At 44.6% G+C, this 25,848-nt stretch overlaps 6 protein-coding genes and 1 non-coding gene across 10 annotated transcripts; 4 read left to right on the forward strand and 3 right to left on the reverse strand.

Moving 5' to 3' along the window:
- Window positions 1–450: 450 nt before the first annotated feature.
- Window positions 451–4,624, reverse strand: LOC112888117. The gene is made up of 2 exons (XM_025954471.1): window positions 1,141–4,624; window positions 451–1,057 (listed from the first exon to the last, which is right to left on the reverse strand). Exon 1 carries the CDS (start codon window positions 4,000–4,002, stop codon window positions 3,055–3,057), a length of 948 nt encoding a protein of 315 aa, XP_025810256.1. The 5' UTR covers window positions 4,003–4,624; the 3' UTR covers window positions 451–1,057; window positions 1,141–3,054.
- A 3,804-nt stretch (window positions 4,625–8,428) lies between these two features.
- Window positions 8,429–12,038, reverse strand: LOC112886823. 2 transcript variants are annotated; one of them, XM_025952822.1, is made up of 6 exons: window positions 11,717–12,038; window positions 11,107–11,289; window positions 10,851–10,976; window positions 10,306–10,500; window positions 9,543–9,626; window positions 8,429–9,099 (listed from the first exon to the last, which is right to left on the reverse strand). In XM_025952822.1, the coding sequence occupies exons 1-6, from the start codon at window positions 11,771–11,773 to the stop codon at window positions 8,734–8,736; spliced, it is 1,011 nt and encodes a 336-aa protein (XP_025808607.1). In that variant the 5' UTR covers window positions 11,774–12,038; the 3' UTR covers window positions 8,429–8,733. The 2 variants fall into 2 exon arrangements, with proteins under 2 accessions (XP_025808607.1, XP_025808606.1); XM_025952821.1 differs by having other exon boundaries at window positions 9,543–9,710.
- Window positions 12,039–12,193: 155 nt separating this feature from the next.
- Window positions 12,194–14,973, forward strand: LOC112886821. Its single transcript, XM_025952818.1, has one exon. It carries the CDS (start codon window positions 13,076–13,078, stop codon window positions 14,606–14,608), a length of 1,533 nt encoding a protein of 510 aa, XP_025808603.1. The 5' UTR covers window positions 12,194–13,075; the 3' UTR covers window positions 14,609–14,973.
- Window positions 14,974–15,124: 151 nt separating this feature from the next.
- Window positions 15,125–19,647, forward strand: LOC112886822 (cytochrome P450 714C3-like). 2 transcript variants are annotated; one of them, XM_025952820.1, is made up of 8 exons: window positions 15,125–15,941; window positions 16,090–16,317; window positions 16,422–16,666; window positions 16,855–17,050; window positions 17,939–18,165; window positions 18,255–18,502; window positions 18,576–18,933; window positions 19,011–19,647. In XM_025952820.1, the coding sequence occupies exons 4-8, from the start codon at window positions 16,948–16,950 to the stop codon at window positions 19,434–19,436; spliced, it is 1,362 nt and encodes a 453-aa protein (XP_025808605.1). In that variant the 5' UTR covers window positions 15,125–15,941; window positions 16,090–16,317; window positions 16,422–16,666; window positions 16,855–16,947; the 3' UTR covers window positions 19,437–19,647. The 2 variants fall into 2 exon arrangements, with proteins under 2 accessions (XP_025808605.1, XP_025808604.1); XM_025952819.1 differs by having other exon boundaries at window positions 16,422–17,050.
- Window positions 19,572–23,872, forward strand: LOC112886820 (cytochrome P450 714C2-like). Of its 2 annotated transcripts, XM_025952815.1 has the most exons (6): window positions 19,572–19,822; window positions 20,294–20,682; window positions 21,343–21,569; window positions 21,681–21,925; window positions 22,806–23,169; window positions 23,271–23,822. In XM_025952815.1, exons 2-6 carry the CDS (start codon window positions 20,376–20,378, stop codon window positions 23,697–23,699), a joined length of 1,572 nt encoding a protein of 523 aa, XP_025808600.1. In that variant the 5' UTR covers window positions 19,572–19,822; window positions 20,294–20,375; the 3' UTR covers window positions 23,700–23,822. The 2 variants fall into 2 exon arrangements, with proteins under 2 accessions (XP_025808600.1, XP_025808602.1); XM_025952817.1 differs by lacking the exon at window positions 19,572–19,822 and having other exon boundaries at window positions 20,506–20,682; window positions 21,326–21,569; window positions 23,271–23,872.
- A 63-nt stretch (window positions 23,873–23,935) lies between these two features.
- Window positions 23,936–24,019, forward strand: TRNAL-CAA. The gene has a single exon. It is a non-coding gene; the product is annotated as a tRNA-Leu (tRNA).
- Window positions 24,020–24,160: 141 nt separating this feature from the next.
- Window positions 24,161–25,720, reverse strand: LOC112886238. Its single transcript, XM_025952065.1, has one exon. It carries the CDS (start codon window positions 25,411–25,413, stop codon window positions 24,595–24,597), a length of 819 nt encoding a protein of 272 aa, XP_025807850.1. The 5' UTR covers window positions 25,414–25,720; the 3' UTR covers window positions 24,161–24,594.
- Between the last annotated feature and the right edge of the window lie 128 nt (window positions 25,721–25,848).

Genomic DNA, 25,848 nt, shown 5'->3' on the forward strand with positions numbered 1-25,848 from the left:
CTCTGAACTCAAACGAGACCACAAGCAAGTGGGGGTCCTCTTAAGCAATCCGAGCATGCGTGCCGTTTCCCAGTTAGCCCAACGAAAATGTTGATTTTGTGTTCTTTTATGCGCATTTCAACATTTTCATAAATTTATATTCAGCATTACTTTTGAAGCAACATTCTTTTTTTTTTATAAAATGCTCAAATACTAGTTCACAAAAAATTGGAGCATATTTGCCGAGCCCAAAGGGGGGAACCACAAGGCCAACCAGCAGCAGCAACAGCCCACGGGCCAACAGCAGCCCAGTTAGGAAGAATAGAGAAAATGCAAGTAATATGGCACGGCACGGCCCACCTTGTTGAGGCTCAGGAGGAGAGTGCTCCTTAGGTCGCTCGCCGGCCGGTGACTCATCTCGTGATGCTCGTTCTGCCTGGCTGTCTGCATTTGTTGAACGCTGCTACTGACTGCTGAGTTCTCACTGTTGCTTGCTTCCTTGCTGCAGTCCGTCCACGTACATGCTATCAACTCTTGTTCTCTTTTCAGCTTAATAAACAGAATCAGAGGTACCTAAGCTATATCGATAGTCATCTGTGATGTCTGAAAAAGCATTGCATTCCTAGTACCATGATGCAGCTGACATTGGCCTTGGATTCATCAGCAGTTTTCTAGGAACAATGGCTATTACTACTAGTACATGACAGCTAGTATAGTATGCTACACTGGTGATTCAGTCTACCACGCATCTCGATGCTCACCAAGTTACCAGAGGAGAACAGAGCTGGCACCGGCACACAGACAGTAAAAATCAGCTCAAACACAAACTGCACAGTAGTCCCACAACAATTTGTTTAACACTTCCAAACAGTACACAGCATGCAGCGTTCCCATTAGAAAACAAACATACCTTCCACCACGGCGAGCCTAGCAAGGCAAACGCCAAATGGGGCGGCGGCCAGGCCAGCGCACATGACCCGTGAGTGACCCCGTGCACATTGACAGCAAAGATTCCGCTACCATGCCAAAAGGCTCCAGCACTAGCTTCACAATCACAAACCTGTGCCTGGCTAGCTGCCTGCCACGAACAAAACCACCAAAAAGTTACTACATTTTCACAGCTCACTCTCCCTTCATCCAGCATGGATGGAACCTATGCACCTCAGGACACTTGTCTTTCTCCATGTCCAAAACCATCCTGGCGTGAGCTTGCTTCTGTTTGTTACTTCTAGGCACACCTAGAAAATCCATACAAATCTGAAATATCTATGCATTCCCTCCCGCTGGCATCCTAGCCTCACGTGTGTGCAGGTCTAGCAAATTAGTAGTAGCTCACCAGATACATACACACGCTTGCAATTGCAGCAAGTGCTACCAATTTTCTACTCAAGGTTGCTTCTCACTTCAGCACCATGCTAACAAGTTTGCTTCTCACTTCAGCACCATGCTCACCTCAAACAAAGGAACTCAACTCTCAGACATCATCACATTTCCAACACTAATCATAAAACTACAAGTACAAATCACACGTCAGTTTGCTCATGCCCCCATGATTCCCAACGCGAAACTGAACATGCAGCAGCAAAGTGCACCCGCCCAAAAGAACACTGCATGCTCAGAAAGTGACCGTCTTAAAGCTCTGGCCAGCTCTCATATTGATGCTTATCACAGATTGTACATGCTCTTTCCTCATGCAATCTTTCTTTCTTTTAATTTCTATAAACACTACAAGCTAGTACAGAATTGCAGAGAATCTGAAGATACATGTGAAAACCAGCTTGTGTAAACAAGAGCCAACAGAATACACATGTAAGGTTCCTCTTTCCTGATTCCATATCGGTAAGCGTGATAAGCACAGAAAATTCTATAGCAAATTCAAATTGACTCAATAAGCAAATGAATGCACCTTCTTTTCTTTGATGACCATACAGGTCCCCACTGACAGCTCAAATGAAACTTTTAATATTTCTAACTAACATGACAATTGACGACCGAGCCAAGATGCTACCAGAAGGAAAAGATAAACTTTGGAATTTTTCATTCGGATTATTCTTCAATCCCTCTACCCAATTCACATTTATTTTGCAGACTGGCCATACTTACATTAACCATACCTTCTTAATCCTTGCATTTGGACCAACACCAAAGTGCAACACGATAAACTCAGCATCAACACAAACTAGTTTTTGTAGTGCTAAACAATCATATGATAGGTAACCTAGAGTCCTGTAATATTATGGGGGTAAATAGTTATGTCGACAATGAGAAAAATACACGAGTGGAAATTAAGTTGTTTCTCAGAAGGCAGTGAAAAGTTACAGTCTTCCAGGACAACATACAAAACTGATGTAAAAACAAATGGCCATGAAGTCTAAATTACCAGAATCAGAAAAATACACGAGTGGAAATTAAGTTGTTTCTCAGAAGGCAGTGAAAAGTTACAGTCTTCCAGGACAACATACAAAACTGATGTAAAAACAAATGGCCATGAAATCTAAATTACCAGAATCAGACTAATTACCACGACACTGGATAGGTAAAAGTTAAAACATGTACATCACTCCATCATCTTAGCAGTTGCGTAAACATGACAAGCCAAATGGAGAAGAAAAAGAAATGAATTCGAAATGGAACTGGATGAATGAGTTTTACCAACACGCAATGTGCAATGAGTGTTACTGTTACCTCAGTTTTATTGCCAAACCCATTTCCTCTTGAATACATCAACCCAAAAAAATAATCAAGAATTCCCAATCTGAGATGACAAACATTCCCCCACCATTGCTTGCTTGCAGATGAAAGGAACTCCCCACATATGAACATGGCAACTATGAACATGAACATATCCATTGCTTGAGGTACAAAATATAACCTTCTGAATAAATCCACCAAAAGAATGTGCTGAACCCTCACGGAGCAGAACCTGAGCTCTGAAATCAGAAGCTAGCATCACCCTCATGGATATGGAAAATTTGCTGCCTCAACCAACCAATGGACAACCCCGTCGCTAGCCATAACCATCAAGTCTTTCTGTTACTGGACTAGAAAGAACTCTGCAAAAATCTCAAAAGAATGCTATGCAGCATAATCGTTCTCAATCACTGGTTGTGTCCGCGTCCCCAAGGCCACAGGTGCCTGCGTCCGCCCAACCTGCGCCATCCGTAACGTCTCCCCAACCTCCGCATTCCGTTCCATCACCTCTAACTTCTTATCCCTTTTGTACCTGACCAAACACAGCAGAAGCACAGCCAGCAGCCCCAATGCTATGGCAGCCCCAACCACGCTAACGGCAATCCTCCACGCCTTTGAGTTTCCCTTCTTTTGCCCTCCCGGAGTCGGTATCGGCGGGGCAATTGCGCCAGGTGGAGCAGGAGATGGAGCAATCTTACTGGAATTCACCACTATTGAGATGTGCCCTTGGCGAAACGTCGAGCACACGTTGGTTGCCTCCAGGTTCCGGAACTGCGGCACACCATTCAAATCAAACACCACACACCGCGGCGCAGCACTGCCTGACGGCACCGCCCTGACATTGCTGAAAGTGACAGAAATCGGACTCCCTGACGCGACAATGTTGAGCTCCTGCAGACCCACGGCCGAGAGGTTGGCCGCGTCGTAGGCCAGCAGCCCGAGCACCGGCGCGAGGTAGGTGTACCCGGGGAGCGGGTAGTAGTTGTCCGACGAACTGCCGAGGTTGTGGTAGACGAGCACCACCCGCTCGACGTGCGGCTGCACGACGACGCCGGTGGGGATGCCGAACTCGAAGTAGTCCGCGAAGCCCTTCCGCCGGAGGCTGCCGCTGCGCAGGCGGACCGCGGCGACCGCAATGCCGGTGAGGTTGGCGGGGAGGGTGGCGTTGTAGACAATGCCGGTGCGCGGGCGCACGAACGCCCGGTACGCGTAGTCCTGCAGCGTCGCGTCGAGGATCCTGGCCGGCGACAGCGGCTGCGACTGCGCCGCCACCCCGGAAGCGGTGGCCAAGAGCAGGAGCTGGAGGATGCAGGCGCAGATCAAGAAGCCCATAGCAGTGGGGGCGGCCCTCAGAGCTGAGCAGCCGCCGGGGAGCCTGCCTGGGCAGGAGCAGTCAGGACGATTTTGTCATCTCTGGCTACTAGGATTAGGGAGCGTTGAAGAATCTTGTCGAGCTCTTAATTGGGGGAAACAAGGACGGGATTTGGAGCGGAGAAGGCTGGGATCCTCTGCACGGACGGGCATTTACGCCCGGCCGTGGCGAGCCCCCGGACCGGTCCAAGAAAGCAGGCGGCTCGAGCAGAGAGGGAGAGCGACAATGGCGATGGAAGCGAGGAGGACAGGTGGCTAGGACAGGACCGAGTCCTACACTAGACGAAGTGGTGGGAGACGACGAGGACGACGGCAACAAATCGGGAAGAAGCAAACGCGAGCCAGATGGAAAGGAAAGAGAAATTAGGGGGAAGGAGAGGAGGGAGGCGATTACTCAATCTTGGCGAAATCCAAGCGGAGAGACTGGAGGCCACAGAAATTCGGGATGGGGAGGGATTAAAGCGCGGCGCCCCCACGAATGATGGCGACGCGGGCGAGGGAGTGAGAGTGGAGAGGAGGGGTTTGGTTGGGGATTGAAGGCGGAGCGAGAGGAGAGATTGCGGGGACGGCAAGAGAGAGCGAAACAGGACAAGAGTCGAGGGAGGAGATTTCCAGGGGTTTTCCCGGGAATAAAAGACACGGGCTTACGGTGGGCACGGCATGCGGAGTTACCGATTTGCCCCTGGGCGGCTCATCCGCGTTCCTGGTCGCTGGAAAGTGGGCCTCTTGCCGCTTTTGGCCTGTCATGCCCTCTTTTTGCTCATGCGATGCGACAAGCTCACAAGCCAGAGCATGCCTTTCACCTTTCCTAACGTATGGATTCTGTGCTCGAATGAATTTGGCTAACAATGCTGGGTTTCTCCGCATAAGTTTTCCCCCTTTTCATTATTGGAGTATATATGGTCTATCAATTTTGTAACATCCATATTGCGTCGCTTTACAAAGAGCTATTTTAGTTGGGGCACGTGCATGATTCTAAGTAAGTAAGGAAGCAACAAAAACAATTCGCTGAGCGTGTGGATTTCGTACTAGAGTAAGTAAGGTAGACGACTACAACCTTTGTATATTTTTATTTTCAATTCATTTACATCCTATATAGTTTGTTCTTGCCTTTTCATGCCAGCCTAAATTGATTATGGTTCTTAACAACCTAATTTAATTTATGCGACTATTTAAATCCTGGTTTTCTCTTTTTTATTTCCTCTCCCACATATATATTAATTTAGAAGATAGATCACTCTATAGCTAGATCATTAGAGGTGTTATGTGTTGTGCTATGTATCATAAGATGGACAGCCCTGCAGATAAGAAGCTGACGACATTATGGAGGCGCTCTTAGATACATATGACTAGGCCTATTCTTCCCCAATAATGCAGTTTGGCAATTATAATTATCTGCAAGCATATACGATGGTCCTGCACCCGGTCAACCAATGAGATTTTAAGTACCAAATCATTGTTATTACACAAGAATAATAGTTCTGATACTGACACTCCAAATAAGGAGATGGCCATAGCACAACACGAAAAATACAAAACACCACGTACTGCTTTTTTGCTCATCCTGCCGAGCCTGATATGTAAATAACAAAAAAGTGCCTGGTGCATGAATGCATGATGGAGGGGTTGTGGCTTGCTATATATATGTAATACTTTCTATATTTTTTACAGTCTTTTTAGGATTGGAGAAGGTATCAAGAGTATACTTTGGTCATTGATTTGGTTACGGTATATTATTAGCAATTGTGGCAAAAATAATTATCATCCTGATGAGAAGGTGTGTGAAGTGCGAATGTATGTACATGGAGACGAATTTTACACACTAAATAGTATCCATGGAATTTGCTTAATTGTCAGTCAAAATTTTCTAAGTTTGATCTTTCCAAACCCAAGCAGCAGAGGCACGCAGAGGCGCAGAGTAAGACTTGATTATTTCTCTACAAGTGCAAAAGACTACAGTATATAGGGGTGATGCAAATGTACTGTACGTAGGTAATCGCTAATAAGTGAGGTGATCGATGGCACGGTGCAACGGCCACACGTACGTACGTACGTACGTGTGTAATCCTGTAAGTACTTCCACTTGTATGTACACTACCATGCATTATTATTTTTCCTTGCATCATTATTTAATCCATCGACAATTCAGAATCCATCCTGGATGGAGTGAGCAACAAGTTTCTCTACATGTGGACTGCATTGTAAGATCGGCACAACATGTTTTTGTGTGTGTGTGTGTGTGTGTGGTTTTGATTTTGCTGAAGAATGAAGGTAGCTTTGTGATAGCAGGCAGTGCTCCTTTTTATCATGATGTGATGATGTTTTGGCCGTGACGTACGCCACATACATAGTTGGCACTTACTTCATATAGGCTTTGTTTCATATATAGTAGCATACGTGTTTGTGCATAGCCTTTTTTTTTAAAAAAAATCATTATCACTCTCTCTTTGTGTTCAAGGGACATGATCAAAAGACACAGCACTAGCTATCTACTAGAAGAAATGGAAGTACCATGCACACATGGCAGGTCCATTTGGATGCTTCCATTCCATGAACGAGGAATCATTACACAGTAGTGATCAGAAAAAAGTTACTCTTAATGACGATTACATGAGTGTTGGACGATGATCAATGGTCAAATGAAACCGACCATTTGCACTCAACAGAAACCTTAAGGGGGACTTTAACGTCCATCATTCCTATCAGGCTATCACTACCACTCTATCAGGCTATGACTTTGTAAAGCCTATTAGTACGTAGCTCTTTGACAATTAATACTAGGCCATGTATCCACCAACAATGCACTTTGACAATTAATACTCTCTTTCTGATGTATATGGTCCTTTACCCGACCAATTATTGCTACTTAATCTTAATGCCAAATAATTGTGTTAAACAAGAAAAATCATAGTGATAGTGATAGTCTAATAAATAAAAGGAGCTGGTCACACATAGTACATGCCACTAAAAGGAATACACCAGGCACTACTTTTTGCGGACACTGCTGAACAAAAAGGATCTATTAAGCACAAGCTGGTTACAGTTTCTAATATAATGTGAGATTTAGTATCAAATGCAGATGGGCCGGTAGCAGGTCCTTAATTGGTTTGAGCAGAAAGGTTGATGAAGGCATAATTTCGCCCATCAATGCGGCAACCTCATTGGATGCGATCATCAGTGTATGTTATGTTTGTCTTCTTGGCCAAGGGATTGGATGCTGGAAGGATCATGCCCAGGGAGATCAAGAAAAAAGATAATTCAGAGAGCGCTTCTGGTCTACTCATTCTTCTCTACTAGCAGAGTCATACTTCAATTCTCATGTATTTGGTCTGTCAAAATGCATTTCTTGTCTCTGAAACAAGTGCATTTCCTCTCTTCAGAGTTTGTACAAAAAGTTATCATCATATTAATTGCAATGGAACTCAAGTAAGTCTCCCCACCAAATAAGTCAGCTTGGAAGGTTGTGCAGTGAAACAAGGTGGGGATTCTTCCCAAACGTTGAAGCACAGATACTGAAAAGGCAGCAAACTGGTGATGGTATCTTTACGTTTACACTACTACGTATTACATGGGCCAGCTGAAGCATGATTGGATGATCCAAGTAGATGCAAGAGAGACACGTGGCAGACTTAATCCTTCAGTGATGAGCAGGATGCTAAGGTAGCTAGCGCATAGTAGATCAGATCATTGCCCGACGTGTAGGCAGGCATTTGATGGGTGGAATATTGAAAGCTGGAAGCAGCTGCAGATGTTATTTGTTTTTTTGTCTGATCCAGCCGCCGACAGTGACCAATTGTTATTTGGTTCTGGACCCGGAAATGGGAGGCACAAAACAACAAGATCTAAAAGTTTTTTGCTTGCAAGAGTCTATTTCGTCTTCGTCTTCGATCTTGCCTCACATAACAAGCTAACATGGATAAATTGGAGAGTGGCCTCTGGTCTCTAGCCTGTGTCATGAACTCATGATCATGTATCATCTTCCCCTAGATGCGCCGCTGCAGCTGAATGCCGGCTGGCCGTGGCCGGTGGTTAACTCCTCACCAACGAACTGTCTGGTAGGTGGAGAATGGACGATCGGTCGTTTGCATGAACCCCTGCAGCATGCAAATTGACGCACATGGTTTAGTGCAACATTTATTTCCTTAATTCTGAGATGATACCTTTTGCTAGCTTATGCTGATTACCTTGTCCATCGGTGAAAGGCTGAGTGGAAATGAGGCTCAGTCAGAAACGCTGAACAACTTCTTGTCTCTTCACCACACATCTGCGTGCATATGACGAACGGCAATGCTCTGGCTGGCTCACAACATAGACTGGGCTTCACAATACATGTAAACGAGGCCATCACAGCTAGTACCATGCATGCAAGTAACAGCCTCTCTCGCCAAACTCCAAAGTTATCTTCATCTTGCCTATTCACAACTGCCAGATTCACCAATAATCGGTACACTGTACTGTACACGCGGACAGACCGTATACACTACAGGCCCCCAGTAATCACACGAGTCCGCTTTCACAAAAACCCCCGCATGAAGGGAACCAAGCTATACACTTTATACACAAGCAGAAACCTGTAACTATATTACAATTGCAAACCAATGTGGATAAAGAATGGGCAAAATTTTATGCACACAAGAGCACCACCAAAACCATTTGAAATCCCACAAACAAGATGGCAACAATTCGCATGCGTCAAGCTGTGTCAGATGCTGATGCATCTGGCTTTGAGGGGTTCGGAGAGTTGCTGGATATGGGAGACGCTGGATCCCCTGGGCTGACGGTTGGAGATTCAGGCCTCGAGGGCACAGGGGAGAGTTCTTCATCACCTGAATTTTCTTCAACCACAGGTAACATATTCTCACTGTAAATGAGGTCGCTGTCCTCTTCTGGGTCATCTTCTCCCACGTCACCATCATCCAAAGAGACAACGTCCTGGGTAGTACTGAACTGATGAAAATCTACTATCTCACGCAGGAAGCGATTTTCACGTGCATACGTCGAGTTTTCCTGTGCCAGCCTTGATTTCTCGGCTAGTAAGGTCTCCAGTTGCACACGGATCTGTTCCAACAACGGGTTGTACAGAGAGAAAATTTCAGAACAGCATAAAACCAACCATATTTACGTTTTCTATACAACGGGTTCTAAAGGAATAGTAATACTCTTCAAAGGTAGTTAAGAACAATCTGGGCAGTACCAGCAGTTAATAGCTAATATGAAATGAGATAACGGCCTTTACTTATATCACTGTACAATATAGTTTCACATTAATCAAGTCAACCACACAAAATTTATACAATGCTGATTCTTCAAAAGAGGCAAAGCACTGAAACTGAAAATTCGACCAGTTCATGTAAGTGCTCAGAAATGGAATGCACATTAAAAGCAATTGTTGATGAATTATTACCCATTCAATATTCTTGATTTAATAGAAACTCAAGATGTATGCAATTCATTAGAGTAATTCAATAAGAAAACAAATAAATTTGATAAGAAAAGATTACCAAGTCATCATCCTCTTCAGTTTTGCTCCCTTTCTGCTTTGTTTCTCGCAATAACTTGTTCTCTTCTTCTAGCTGAGCACATCTCTGCTTTGCAAAAGCTAGATCAGCTTTAACGGATTTCAGTTCACGGAGTACAAGTTTCGCTTTAGCAGCCATTGCATTAGCAACCTGAATTATTTTTAAGGAGGCAAAAAAAAACATCACCACAGCAAGTTATAACAAAAGATCATATATTTATTTATCTGAATCATTGACATAACCAAGGTGAAAGGTAGAAGATTTCTTATTCTTTTATCTCACAAGGCCCAAACCAATCTGGTAGTTCAATGTAACCAGAGAAAAGCGCTTATGGTGCCAATTAGGTGATCACAGTACTTATATTCAATTACACTAGACATCAAATAAGACAACATTAGGTAACTTAAGCAGGCATATGTGTTAATTATCAACCACACTGATAACCATTAGTCCAAACCAAGAGCTTAAGACTTAGTAAAGGGCAGCTGAAGTAGAAATATCTCTCAACAGGAAAACAAATATCCATAATTTTTCCTTTATTTATACTGTGAATTAATCTGCAGACCAACAAGATTCATAAAATTTAAAACATTACTTAGCAATAACTGAACTGAATATATGGACCACTAAATGTTGCAAGTTTTACACACGTAAAGGGAGCTATAATTTCTCTGCATTGAGTTTCCGGTAATCACTGGGTACAATAGCATGTTTGTCATCAAGATATAAGCATGTGGCACCTTACGTTACGAGAAGCTTTCAATTGAGTCTCCTCAGCTGCAGCTTCAGCTTGATCCAATGAGAGATTAGGAGTGCTGACTGTATGTACTGCTGAATTTGACATGTAAGAACTTGAACTTGTTGGCTTCCTTCTGATTTGAATTTTCTTTGTTTCCTCAATGATACTGGATGTCTTATTATCCACAATTGTGAGTCCCTCCTGTTAAACCAAGGAAGCAACAAATCGTTAATTCTCCAGAGGGTTATGCCATTAATAGGCTAAAGAAAAATAGCTGTACAGAGCTACTCCCTCCATTCTCTTTTGATAGTCCTATTTCACCTTGACACCATGACCAAGGAAAACAACCTTACTTATCATATAATAAATGCAACACAGACTTTTTAGTTGGTCCTCCAATGTTTTAACTAGGAACTCCTTGTTACTACTGCTATTTATTGCCATTTGCCATAGCCTATGCCAATAGCAAATAGGACTATCATTTGTGAACATTTGAGTTTTTGAAATAGGACTATCAAAAGAGAATGGAGGGAGTAAGTAAAAGTCATTACTTCCAAGGCATTTTTTATTCTTCCACCAAGCTGGTTGACAGAAGCAGAAAGAGCCTCCGGCCTGATTCGAGCAGCAGCATCTCCTGTCTTCCAGTGGTTTTCAAGTGACCAACGAGACTGAGGAACCTGAAATTACAAAATGTTGCAGGAGCTGTAAGCAGAAAGGCAGCCTGAACATTACTGAAGAGGGACAATGCATACACGAGAAGTTCACTTGTGACTGCCTGTGTGTTCAGATATACACTTGCTGCGTTACCTGATCTCCACTGGATGAACTGGTGCTGCTGCGGGGTCGTTCTTTCCTGAAGTCCTCAAACTTGTGCGCCAAGGCGTCCTCGTCGAGAATTCCCTTGGCTTTGCTTGCCAAAGTTTGCCACAATCCAAGCTTGGGCTCATTTATTCTTTTGAACGACGTGTAACTGTGTGACGAAGCAGAGTCCTAGAAATTAAAGGCAAATCAGCAAATTATTAAGTCATTTGGCCAACATTACTGCTATTGAAGAAAAAAGCCGATTGTGCATATCAGACCACAGACAGGGCATATGCGTCGTGATTTAGGACATCTAATAAGCAAGAAATAGGCAGTCCAGAGTGATCTATGATATGCCAGATCATTCAATTCAGGAATGAACTAAAGTGAGGACATGGCCTTTGATGAAGCAATTTCCTTTTGTACCCAACTCTGTTCGTGCAATCACGATTCACGACAACGCAAGATGAAAAAGTGGAGCTCGATCAGACTTAGATTTGAGTAGCAACACTTGGGAATCAGCAATCAAGAAATGGTACGGTACGCTAGCAGGAAGCCAACAAGCAAGCAAACGGGGCACAGGAGGCAGGCAGGGGGGAGAGAGAGGAGTGCGTGCCTGAGGATAGGAGCTCCGGCGATCGTCGGCGGCGCCCTGCTTCCGGCGGTAGGCCATGGGGATCGGGGGGCTTCCACCGTTTCACGCAGCACAGAACGACGCGCCGCCAAAGAAGCGAATCAATCAAGCAACCGACTTTTCGTGCAACCAGCGACTCGTGGTGGCCGGCCTCCTCCGTGCTGCTGCTGATGGCCAAACTAAAGCTGGCGACTCTTGATTCTCCCTCCTCCAGGGGAAAAGGAAAAAAGGGAAAAAAAAGGCGGAAGGCTGGCGACAGCGAGGCTGTGCATAACTCCTCCCCCACCACCATTACACACCAACCCGACCTCGACGACGACGACCAGTGCAGAAAGCCTGGGCTGGGCTGGGCTGGGCTGGGCTGAGCTGGGGTTTGCGTAGATGGTCCAACACGAACGGGCTGAGCCCATGTTTACTAATCGCGCGCGGGGCCATGGCCCAAGTTCTCTTCCTCTCGCGGATGGGAAGATGGAAGCGAGCCTTGGTGCCTGCCAAATCCTAGGACTGAAGAACCCAACCAGCTTCTTCCCCCAATCCCCAATCCGATTCTGTGCTCCGTCCGTCGTCTTCTTTGCAGATTCCCCTGAATCGATTTGGGTTTGCGTCTCATCTCATCCAGATCGCCGCTCAAGATGAGGAAGCTCCCCTACTGCCCTAGTTTTTTTTTCTTTACCAATTTTGTTTCTCAAATCTTCCCTTCCCTTTCCAAGTCGCGTGTATATCCTGCTGCATGTTCTTCACAAAATGGAATTGTCTTATGCCCATCTTATTGAGCATCAGCGATGTGGGTAATCGAACTACCCCGAGCTATCTTCTGAAGCTCGACGGTTTTTACTCTTCCATCTGATTGGTCTGGTTGCCTGGGCTTCCTCCCTTTACAGTTGATGTGCTATGACCGCCAAATACTTGCTCAGTTTTGTGGTTGCTTCTTTTTGTTGTGTTCAATTAGGGCTCGAAATCATGAAGTTATAGCTGAATGAAATGAAACGCTTAGTGCATTCTTGCTGATGATTTGGCTGTATATGTGTATGGATCCGATATCATTGTACAGTTACCATGACCACCTGACTTAGTGCTTCCGTCATGAAATTTTTTCAGTACCTTCTTTCTTTGCCTGACAATCACTTTCATTCCTTTGGCAGGTCCACATCAACATAAAACTATTGACATGTGTTTAGGCGATGCATATCATGAGGACCTGATCCAGATATCCAGCAGATCAAGAGCAGTTTCCTGCTTTCTTTCAGTCAAATTCATGTCTCAAGTTGATTTCATATTTTCTCTTTTCCCGGCCACATTGCTATAAAGAAAGTGTCTCACATTTGACAGAATTAACTATCCATGTCTGACCAGCAAAGGCATTCCGACAGCTACGGACTCCATGCCACTCAGCCAGATGTGCAATGCCTAGTTTGCACAAGACCTTTTTCTTTGGACACTGAGATTGCCGATAGCTTTGAAGCTTTAGCGATATGCAGGGAGTGCAAGGTGACTGTGCTTAGTGACAATTACAGGGATGAGACTGCCAGAACTAATAGACAAACAAGACGGTCAAGGCAAAGATCCAGGGTCACAAGGGATGAACCCATGAGGGATGCTTTCGCACAGCAGTTCTCCCAGTTGATCAACTTAGCTAGACAAGGTCATGAAGCAGATGTTGATTCTCCAACAGTCCCATATCAGCATGCATCATATAATTCTACGCCAAACCGGTCCCAAAGATGGCACAGCTCAGATGACGAGAGTGATGGTCTCAATTTTGCTGATTCTGTGTTTGGTGAAATTGAATCGAACATTAGTTTTGGTGACGATTGTGGGGAATCAGATGCTTCTCTTGAGCACCAAACCACAATGGGAAGGGACATTTTCATTCAACTTGACAATGAGAGCTACATAAACACAGATACAGATATTGATCCTATGAATGCTGGACTGGATCAGTGGGATTCAGATGATCCAGAAGATGAAGATGAGCAGTCCGAGGAGTCTGATTTGGATGAAGCAGGTGACACCATGCAGGAGCACCAGCAGCGATGGCATGATATCGACCCAAGTGGTTTGAATGAGCAGGAATCTGAAGATACCGTGTGGACTTGGAGAACAGCTGGAAGCCAAGGAGTAAACAGGACTAATTTGAGGGCAGACACAGAAGGCCGAGAAATCAGGAGACTTTTTATTGGGAATCCTGGTGATTATGTTGATGCAAGACAGTTCGAAATGCTTCTTGAACAGTTTGCTGAGGATAACAATACCACAAGAGGAGCTCCGCCTGCAGCGACATCTTCCGTGGAAAATCTTCCATCTGTGGTCATCTCCACAAGCAATGAGATAAATGGTGGTGTAACTTGTCCAGTCTGCAAAGATGACATGCCTATCAAAACTATAGCAAAGCAGCTACCATGCATGCATTTATACCATTCATCATGCATCTTGCCATGGCTTAGTTCTAGAAATACATGCCCAGTTTGTCGATATGAGCTTCCTACATATGACACAGAATATGAGAGGTCCAAGCGTGCCACAGCCAACGAGGGAAGCATCCATGGGGTGGAGCGTACTCATTTGCAGGAAACCATTGAAGAAACTTCATATGAACCTGAGGTTGAAGGAAGTTCTAATACAGTTGGTGGTACAATGGAAGAGACTAATACACATGAACATGCTGCTTATTCTGCGCAGCAGCCAAACAGAGCACCTGGCCGCCATAGATGGCTGTATATTGCAGCAGCTCCAGTTGTAAGTCTTGCCAGTTTAGCTCTAGCACTGTGCTTCACCAACTCTGCTGGCAATGTTAGAAGGCAACTGTACCGTAGATCCCAGAGTACAACTGCGACACAGCATATAGATACAAGAAGTTGGTGGCCTATGTTCTAAATATCCAGTACATACCTGTTGACCCAAGTCGCTGTGTGATGGCATATGATTGTTGCCAGTGTTGTGTCACTTCTATCTGAAAAGTTTCAAGTTTAATTTGAACTTCAAACTTTGTGTTTGCTGACGAGATCCACCAAGGTGTTTTTGTAACCAAGTTCAGGAACATATATTTTTTTTCTTCATAACTTTGCGCAGTTCAACAAAGCACATACTGATGCTTGCTGCTGTTCCACTGTTACCCTGTGTTGGTAGTTTTCTTATATCTCTTTGCTTAGACTGTAACTGTAAGTATGTAACTAAGACTCTTCCTCAAAGTTTGCCCATGAATTCTTCAGTAAGTGCCTTAAAAAATCTGTTGTCTTGAAGACTTGATGTGCACGATGCTTGCTATGATTTGACTGGTACACAAGACTGTAGTCCTATGCTTCATTCTTCTAAACTATGCTTAAAGTTTAACCCATGATTAAAAAAAACTAGTGTTGTTTTTTATGTTTGCCTTATGTTAATAAGGATACCAGTCTGTAATGCCAAGATGTTTCTTCATCTATTATTTGTAGCTCGTGCATATGTTTTATTTGAAACTCTGTTTCTTTTTCTTTCCGACGTAGAGCTGTTGCCTAGATAATCCAGTCTCTTGTGTCATGCCAGTTACAGAATGCGGTTATATATACTACTGTATGGGAAGGTAAAATTTTGCAAGCAGAGAGCCAGAAATCAAGTTGCGACAAGTCGACTGATGAATACTTGCCACGTTTTTAAGTTGTATCTGTCCTGCACCTAGGATCGGAAAGCGATCTAAACAATGAGAAAAGGTCAGTAGGTCAGGAAAAAGGACAAATCATCACTCATATATTCAAACCATTACTCATATGTCCAGTACTAAGTATTTTGAGCTAGAGCACTATAGAAGTACTTAATATTTCATATTTGGAGTAGTATATACTGTTGTGTATCATAATATTGTATTTATATTTCTTATTTACTTACATATAGTGAAATTAAGAAATTTATATTCCAGTGCTAAATATTCTGGAAGAACAGCTTCCATTTTGGTTCTGTGGTTGGCTGATTTATTCTTCCAAAGATGAACTTGAGCGTATTGTTTCCTGCTGCAATCTCTCCTTCAGTCTTCATTATTTCAGTTCAATTTGTTATGTGATTGCATAGTGTTTGGAAATTGGAACAGGGCCCGTATCCCTTTACTCAACAGGAGCTGTGGGGATATTATATGTTCCTTAGCCAGAAATTGTGAAAGACATGGGCCACTGGACTCCATCGGAGTGCGGGAAGCCACATTATCTGATGAAATCACGTAAACCTCCCTTTGGAGAAGGTATGTTGACAGCAAATGACGGCCTTTCGGCCTATAAGAGATCCTGGCACCAGAGTTCTTAATGGAAAAAAATAAGGATAATATATTTTACTTAAAAAGCACATACAGCTGTATCATCGGCCTAACAATGTTATTCCAACAATGATAGGGTGTGATAGGGCTAATTGTGGATGCAACAGTTTCACTGTTACAAGCATGGGAGAATTGGTGGATAGCACAGGAGGTAGTAAGGAGATCTATGTTGATGTATACCTGAGAAACTTTTCAGTGCATGTGATTGCCAGAACTTGTTTTGGGAGCAGTTTTTACAAAAGGAAAATGCATATTGTTCGAGCTCAGGCAGCTCCGGAAGGCAATTTGTCATCATGATACATTCGTAAGATTATCTGCATTGTGGTATAGGACTTTTGATTCATTGAGAAACTTGTAATGCTATGAAAAATAACAGCTTGAAAAGTTGTCCTTGTTGATTTATTACAGGAAATACTTGCCTACAAAGAGCAACCTGGAGATACGAAAGCTAGATCAAGAAATCCGGTTACTGATCCTGGATCTCTCCAAGGAACACAGGAGCAGAAGCCACAGCAATGATGTCAAGCACATGTCCACACATAACAACCATCTGCATGCCATCAATAAATGGATGATTCCGTACAAAAGTCATCTGGTCAATTGATTGTTAATGGTTGCCAAGGTTTGCAAGCAGCCTATATAAAAGTGCAAAGGTCAAACAAGAGAACTCAATCACATGCTCATATAGAGTTGGTTTCTTGAAGACCTAGCGTACTTGCCTCATATCAATTTTTCCCCAGAACACTTTCTTCCCCTCATCCTGTGCCGCATGGAGGAGTTGCCTGCATTAACCATTGCTCTTGTTATTCTTAGCTTGGTTTTGTCATACTTGTTACACCAGGTATGCCTAAGGTCAGAGAACATAAGGAAGAAGCTGAGGCGCCAAGGCGTAAAGGGTCCCAAGCCTACTGTGTTCTTCGGCAACACCAAAGAGATGAAGAGGATCCAGCAAGAGCTCCAGATTGTGCAAACGCAAGATGCCAACAACTACTTGTCCACCCTATTCCCTCACCTCCTCCTCTGGAGGGAAACTTATGGTAGGTCTGATGCCTGCAAGTGTTATAACTGTGATTTGATTGTTTGTTTAATCAGACTTATGTAGTTAACACAAGCATGGATTCATAAATTCTCTTGAGGAATGAAATTTTAACTGGCAATTCACCTCTTTTGACTCCTTTTCTATATGAAAAACATGAATAGATCATCAACAAATTAAAACAGCCTTTTCTTTATCTTCTTTTAGTTCACCTCAGTTCTGAATAAATAGGAAATTCTTTAATTTAAACATGTGGAGAAATGGTAGCATGAAATTCATTCGTAGCACATAACTCTGGGAATAGATTTTTTTGGGTGCTTACATGCACCTTCCTAGGGATTTCACAGGAATAATTGGATTTGATTAGGCAAGTCTATCTGTTTAATAATATAGTTTTACTTAGAATGTCAGGTCATTCTAAAATATACAGTCTTGACCGTTTGGGCTTAGTTGCACCTTCCTATGAAATTTCCACTGGTAACAAAGAAAAATCTATCTGGTTAATAATATAGTTGCACTTGGCATCTGGGATAGTTGTACTGGGTCTTTTTAAAATATAATAGGATTTCGGCTCTTGACGGTTTGGGCTTGTGTGCATCTTCCTAGGAATATCACTGGAAATAACTGCATTTTATTTATGCATCTGGTCAAAATGCAGTTTTACTTGGAATTTGGTTTCACTTTGAAATATAATAGCCGTCATCAGTTGACCTTTTCTTTGAAAGGGACATCAGTTGACTTGCGAGTTAAAATTTCCACACTGATCCTATATATTGTGTTTCCCGTGGGAGATTGTGCATTTCCCAGCTAATTGATATGGAAGATCTGCTACATTAGTGAGAATTATAGAACAACAAAAGTTTGATAAGTGAATTGTTAATTTGAACAGGTCCGGTGTTCATATACTCAACGGGAGCTCTAGAGATACTGCATGTTTCTGATCCAGAACTGGTGAAGGACATTGGCCACTGCACGCCATCAGAGCTGGGGAAGCCTAATTATCTAAAAAGATCTCGCAAAGCCTTATTTGGTGGAGGTTTGTTTACACTGAATGGTGATGAATGGGCCTATCAGAGGAAGCTCATGGCACCGGAGTTCATCATGGACAAGATTAAGGTACTGCAGGGCAGTTACTTATGCTATCTTGTGCTGGAAAACATGGAATGCCATCATGGATGAAAGAAAACTATACTATATATATGCAGGGTATGATAGAGCTGATTGAGGATGCAACTGTTCCATTGTTGGAATCATGGGAGAGCATTCTCGACAATGCGGGAGGGAGTGGGGAGATAGCTGTTGATGATTACTTGCGGAAGTTGTCAGCAGATGTAATCGCCAGGGTTTGTTTCGGGAGTAGTTTCACAAGAGGTGAAGATATATTTTGCAAGCTTAGGCAGCTTCAAAAGGCAGTTTCTCAGCAAGATGCCCTCGTGGGACTATCTGCATTTTGGTAAGTACATAATTTATTGTGGCAAGAAGAAAGCACTTGAAATTGATGTTGCTGGTCCTTAATGCTGTTACAGGAAGTACCTGCCTACCAGGGCCATCCGAGAAATAGGAAAGTTGGAGGAGGAAGTTCGGTTACTGATCCTGGATGTCATAAAGGAACACAATAACAGCACGGACAATGACCTTCTTCGCGTCATTATCGATGGTGCACAAGGTTGTCACCTGCAAGGGCGTGAGGCTGAGGACTTCATCATCGGCAACTGCAAGGGCATGTACTTCGCCGGGCATGGTACCACAGCAGTCACAATGATTTGGTGTCTGATGTTACTGGCCGCACACCCTGAGTGGCAGGAACATGCCCGAGCTGAGGCTGCAGAGATCTGCCTGGGGGGAGCAACACTCGATGTCGAGGCTCTTCGCCGACTCAAAATCGTGAGCAATCATCCCTTCTCCATCCATCCATTGCCCTGCATTATTGTGACCGCCTAAAGTTACCATTACAAATGCAGATCACGATGGTGATCCAAGAGACTCTCCGGCTGTACCCTCCGGCATCGCTGATGATGCGCGAGGCCCTGACGGACGTCAAGATGGGCGGCCTGGACGTCCCCCGCGGAACTATCATCCAGGTGGCCAGATCGATGCTGCACCTGGACGAGGACGCCTGGGGCCCCAACGCCGGCGAGTTCCGTCCGGACCGGTTCGCCAACGGTGTGGCCGTGGCGTGCAGGCCGGCGCACATGTACATGCCGTTCGGGCACGGGCCCAGGACCTGCATCGGGCAGAACCTGGCGATGGTTGAGCTGAAGGTGGTGCTGGCCCGCCTGCTGACCAGGTTCTCCTTCGCGCCGTCGCCGAGGTACCGGCACGCACCCGTGTTCCGGCTGACCATCGAGCCTGGCTTCGGCATGCCCCTTGTGGTGACAAAGCTGTGATCATGCTCGCCTGTGGGCTCTCTCTCACCGTTTGTATGTGATGCTACTGCTGACAATGCGCCGAGTACCAAGCCTACCTTGTGAAAGTGAAACCAGTCAGGCACTCAGGCTGTCAGGCAGCTCTCCTGCAATTATGAATTCTGTCTGTCTGTTTCTGTACCAGTTCGAGCTGTCTAAGAAGCCAAAGCGAAATGCCACGGTGCATTGTGTATGTTCTATCTCTTATCTCCTGTTCCCTTGTTCAATTCTGGAAGCAATTCCACGCGTGTATCCAGTTCTATGCATGGCTCCTACATGCGTCTGGACTGAGATTCTTCGTGTTTCTCTAACTCAGAAAACTCAGGGGTGGTTCTAGATGATCCCCAAGTTTCAGGAATTTCTTAAAGGTATCTAATGTTAATTTAACTTGTTGAATTTGATTTAGGACTATCATATTTTGGGTTCGATTACCTTGTCCGTGATATTAGTCAGTCAAGTTCACTGATGACCACGTTTGAGTACGCATGATTGCCTATATTTATGCTGCATCTTTTGCAACTCCGGTAAATGAATGCACCTTCTTGCCGCCTACTACTCTTAATTATAGTCCCGGTTGTTTGAAAAACTTGCAAAGCAGTTTGTTACTAGTATATCGCCTAATCAAGGGACCGCATCTCCTAATCCCTTGCTCGCTACTCTATGTTATTTTATATCACAGGTTATTTCTGGTGACGTGGACTAGTTTCATCATAGCAAGCAGACAAAAGTTAACTAATGTTTGTTTTATGTCCACTAGTGTTTCTTTTTTCTTTCTTCTTGTTGTATTGGAAATTGACGTGTCTTATGAGCCAACTGATAGTGCGTGAGCTTTTCTGCAGCTGTCCAACCTTTACTGCTCCCAGCTGCGCAAGAAATATCTGAACATTCAGCAAGGCTTCTCTCCACAGTCCACACACAAATATGGAACTAGTCTTCCCACCGCTCCGATGGCTGATACTGCTACCTCCGGTCTTCCTCTGTGTTCTCCTCTCCTACCTGTACGCCATCCTATGGCTGAGACCAGAGAGGCTCAGGGAGAAACTGTGGAGCCAGGGAGTGAAGGGGCCCAAGCCTTCTTTCCTCTTTGGAAACATAGTAGAGATGAGGAGAATCCAGAAGGAGCTGGCCATGTCTGTCCAAGAACTGCAAGCAGGGACTACTGATAAGTTCTCCTCGGATTATACAGCCACCCTATTCCCCTACTTCCTCCATTGGAGCAGAATTTATGGTATGTGAAATGTCACAGACTTGTCCTCGATTATTTCAGCCAGCTTCTTTTTTTCTTTTAGGATGCCCAGCTGTTGAATTATGTGCATTTGATTTTTTTTCGATAAAGATGTGCATTTGATGGTAATTATTTAGCTCTATGAGTTTTGGGAGTTATGATATTATTCTCTGGCCATATAAAGATTTGATGCAGGTGAAACCGCTAAAATCAATGTTTGCTTTCTTCTCTCTGTTTTTTGCGACTTTAGTCTTATGTCATGATGACGTTCATGTTCTACTTCTACTTCTACACTGGCTTCCCTGCGTACTGTGTAAGGATTGAGCCCCACCTTAATTTTCATTGCCACGGATCCAGCAAGCCGGTGATGGCAATGCTTGTTAGGTTGAAAATTGTTGATACATAGTTCATGGTTTCTCCTGACTCTTGGAATCTGTTTTTTGTTCAGGTGCACTTTTGTGATTTCAGTTTTTGTTTCTTCATGTCAACCCCTCACACAGTCACATGTCTGAATTTATCCACTTTTGAGCTACCAAACTAGTGCATTACTGTGAACTTGGCAATATTGACCGAACAATTTGGTTGGATATGACTTGGCGAGAATTTGCTTTTGCATTTCCTATTCAAATGCCGATAATTATTGTAGATTTCATACTATGTCAGGTTCCATCTTCTTGTATTCAACTGGGAGCATACAAGTTCTGAATATGACAGATCCTGACATGGTGAAGGAGCTGGCCAATTTCAAGTCTTTTGATATTGGAAGGCCTTTGTTCTTGCAAAAAGAGCGTCGGGCTCTTCTTGGCATGGGAATATTGACATCAAATGGTGAGCTTTGGGCGCATCAAAGAAAGGTGATTGCACCAGAGTTCTTCATGGACAAGGTTAAGGTAAAATCAAGCCTTAAAAATCTGCCTTAAAATCAGAGAAAGCTTGTCATGAAATTGGCCTATGCAATGATGTCAGACGGTTCTCTACTTGTTTCCTGGAAATATTTACAGGGCATGTTGCACGTGATGGTTGAAGCTGCAATGCCAATGTTGACTTCATGGGAAAACATAACTGGAAAGAAAGGGGGCAGTGCAGAGATTGTGGTGGATGAGTCCTTGAGAAACTTTTCAGCTGACGTCATATCGAGGACTTCATTTGGAAGCAATTTTGCTGCAGGTAAAGAGATATTCAACAAAATTCGGCAACTTCAGATTGCAATGGCAGAGCAAAGCATGCTTGGTGTTCCCGGAGTAAGGTCCGTTGAAGAAATAAATCTTGTAACAGTTTCATATCCGAAAGGTTTAGTATTTGTCTGCTTACTGCTCATGCTCACCCGCACAACTGCTGCTCTAGCACTCATATTAGAAACTCAGACATGGAATTTTGAAATGCAGAAGGTAATGTTCAGAGCTAGTTACACTGCAAATAAGCTTTATAAGAGTGTAATTAGCCTTTGCGAATGACTACCTTACATTACTATTGTTAGCTTAGCTCCATACAAATAAAAGATTGCTAGTTCCTCAAATTTTCAAGTTGGTGGCATAAGCTAAGCAATTGGCCCTCAATAGGGTCACTTCCATTCGATCTGACAAATTAAATAAATATTGGAAAATACATATACTGCACCTTTTTTAAAAAAAATTGGGTCATCTCAAGAAAAGTTGCGTATATTGCAAGGTTACATGAGAGCATAGCATTTCACTCTTGCGCGAATTTTTTGGAACACATCTCTTATTATCTTGTAGCAACCTATATATGGCATGAGCAGTTTACTTCTTCGTGTTTGAGGGAAAAAAAGAACTTCTAAGGTTAAAAATTACAGGCTAATAGCTTTGCCTGTTCCTTGAAGTAGAGGAATGATAGTTCTTTTTTTTCTGGATGGAGAGAAAAAGATAGTTTTAGTACAGTATATGCCAAGCTTGACTCTTTTTTTAATCTAATGGTGGTTCATCTTTTTTATTATGTTTTACATCCCTCCTACTCCTATTGCTCGAAAATAGACATCATATATAAGCTGTATGAGTAATTCAGAATATATATTGTAGTATTGTACCTTATTGTGTGTTCAGTGCGTATATGTCTAACACCACTCATCTTTTTTTCCCCTTTCCTTATTGAAAATGATATCAATCCAGATACTTGCCAACAAAAACCAATAGAGAAATCTGGAGTCTGGACCGCAGCATTCGTCGCCTCATTTTGAATGTAGCTCTGAAGCACGAGCAAGATTCAGTCGCCTTGTCAACTAAGGATCTCCTGCACTCTATAATTAAGGGTGCTAAAGCCCGCCACTTCGCTTCACAGACCCCAGAGGATTTCATCATCGACAATTGCAAGAACATCTACTTCGCAGGGCATGAAACAACCTCAACCACTGCTGCATGGTGCTTGATGCTTCTTGCTTCACACCCTGAATGGCAGTCCCGTGCTCGAACTGAGCTATTGGATGTTTGTCAAGGGAAACCAATAGAATTTGACATGCTGCGGAAGTTCAAAATGGTGTGCCTATTATAAACACAATCAACCAAGTATTTGTCCTTTACCTGGCAAACGTATCACCGATGAAAGCTTACTATACAACTGCAATCATCCTTTTGCAGATAACAATGGTGATCCAGGAGACCCTTCGCCTGTACCCTCCAGCAGCGTTCGTGGCACGAGAAGCACTGAACGACCTAAAACTTGGCAGCCTCAACATTCCAAAAGGAACCAACATCAGAATCCCAGTAGCACTGGCTCACCGGGATCCTGTCCTCTGGGGTCCCAATTCCGACAGGTTTGATCCTGGCAGGTTTGCCAACGGCATAGCAGGCGCCTGCAAGGCCCCTCATATGTACATGCCCTTTGGTGTCGGTGCCCGCACCTGCGCCGGCCAGAACCTGCCCATGGTTGAGCTCAAGGTTGTGCTATCACTTCTGCTGTCAAAGTTTGAGTTTGCACTTTCGCCAAACTACGTGCATTGCCCAGCGTTCAGACTGACCATTGAGCCTGGGAATGGAGTGCCTTTGATTTTTCAGAAGCTTTACTAAACCATGATTCGTGTCGGTGTACACTACTGTAGAACTTTGTACCTCCCCTTCTTGTCTCAGTTAGGCTGGTCTGTACGACTGTGTGTCTTAAGGAAGAATTGTTGGAACGTTACTCTAGCTTTAGTTACTTGTTGCTATGGTATACATGTTACATGGTATGAACAATTCGGTAATCATGAATGTTCAGACCAATATTATCTATAATTATAATAAACCACAATTTTATACATGCAAAGGTCAGGATGGCCGAGTGGTCTAAGGCGCCAGACTCAAGTTCTGGTCCTCTAACGAGGGCGTGGGTTCAAATCCCACTTCTGACAATTAACATGAGTTAACTTTTTTATTTTTAGTATGCGTTTTTTAAAAATCATTATTTTTATATATGAAGTGAAACTATATTTTGCCCAGAAAGAAGGTCTGCTTTGTGAAAAATACAAGTGAGCCCAATATTATATAATTGACACGATGTATGGGATTCGAAAAGTCCCCACTTTCTTATAGTGCATGTATAGGTCAGGTATGAAGCTAGGAATAAGAACATCACCATCATCTCATCTCTAAGCAAAGTAGTCTAAACAAAAAGCGCAAGCACCTGCACATCCATCCATTCAACCTATTGCGTTTATGTACCCAAGCAAGCAATGATCAAACCCAGAATCATACATACAGATACATCTATCTCTCTAACGTGGTGATGAGACGAAGAGTATGATGCCGAGGCGACGCCATGAGAGGGCTGCGTGGGCGCTGCCGACGGCGACGGGCAAGCACGACCCGCAAACCAACCCCAACACGTGACGTGACGTGACGTGAACCCGCACCACACCGGGAGTCACGGGCAGATCTCAAGCAGGCAACCAGATGCTTCCTTCCTACGAGTACGACGGATGGATCATCATAGCTTGGTTCTGTCGTGGCACTGCTGGCTGCGCACCGCCATCTCCGCGACGCCGAAGACGAAGCTGCAGTCGGAGTATGCCACGGCGTGCCTCTTGAAGATCCCTAGGATGGTGACCCTCCCGGGGATCCTGGTGCTGGCCTCCATGGCCACCGACCCGCTCTCCACGTCCGCCACCAGCTGCGCCATGTCGGCCGCGAGCCGGTCCGCCTGCACCGTGAGCGCCAGCTTGACCTCACCGTCGCCCTTGCTGGGGATGAGGCCCGGGTCGATCTCGGCGTCTCCCACGTGCGCGCCGCGGTAGGTCAGGTCGGTGTGGCCCCCGGTGTCGTAGGCGAAGGAGGCCGGATTCGGGTTGTGCACGGCCACGGTGAGCAGCAGCGTGACGTTGAGCTGGACGGACATGGCCGGGAAGGTGAGGCGCGGGGCGACCCCCGCCAGGCGCGTGGAGACGAGGCGGGTGGTGGGGTTCCGGACCTTGAGGACGGTGAGGAAGAGGACCAGGAGGGTGATGGCGAGCGCGAGCAGGACGGCGAGGGTGACGAGGAGGCAGACGCAGAGGCAGCGCCGGCGGCGAGGGTCCTTGGTGGGTGGGGGCTTGGAGGAGGTTGAGGAGGGGGCGATGTGCGTGGGGAGGATGCCGGCGGCGGAGGAGGCCATTGGGATAGATGGATTGGTGGATTCGGGCGCCTGGGATTGGGAGGATGCAATCTTGCAAATATAAATAGGGAAAGCACGAGAAGTCGCTACGGGTGGGGTGGGAGTTAATGAGGAGAGGGCGGTTGACGGGTGACTGATATCTGCTGGGGTCTCCATGGATTCTTCTTCCGAGTTCCGATGGCTGACGAGGAGGCAGAGGCTGCAGTGTCAAACTGCAACTCCTGCGATCGCAAACGCAACCAAGGTTAGCAACGACCAACGGCAAGCAAGCTGTTTTTCATCAACCCTTGTTTATTTGTTTCCTTTGCCACAACAGAGTTGGATCAGCCGAGATCTCCCCAAAAAAATCGGATCAACCCTTGTTCTTGTTCTCATATCGCATGATATGATGCACAGCAAAACAAGAACAATGAAATCAATTCCAGCGCTTTAGCCGGCAGCAGCTGCTTGTTTGTTCTCACTGTCGGATTCCATCGGTGACCTGTGTGTATAGATAGATAAAAGTCCATGAGTTCCGCTGGATGTCGCCATCCACACATTACTGCTCTGCTCTACAGGCGTCATGTTTCCACGCTCGTCCACATCCAAGCA

The sequence above is a fragment of the Panicum hallii genome, chromosome 3 (assembly GCF_002211085.1).
Source record: "Panicum hallii strain FIL2 chromosome 3, PHallii_v3.1, whole genome shotgun sequence".
Taxonomy (NCBI): Eukaryota; Viridiplantae; Streptophyta; class Magnoliopsida; order Poales; family Poaceae; genus Panicum; species Panicum hallii.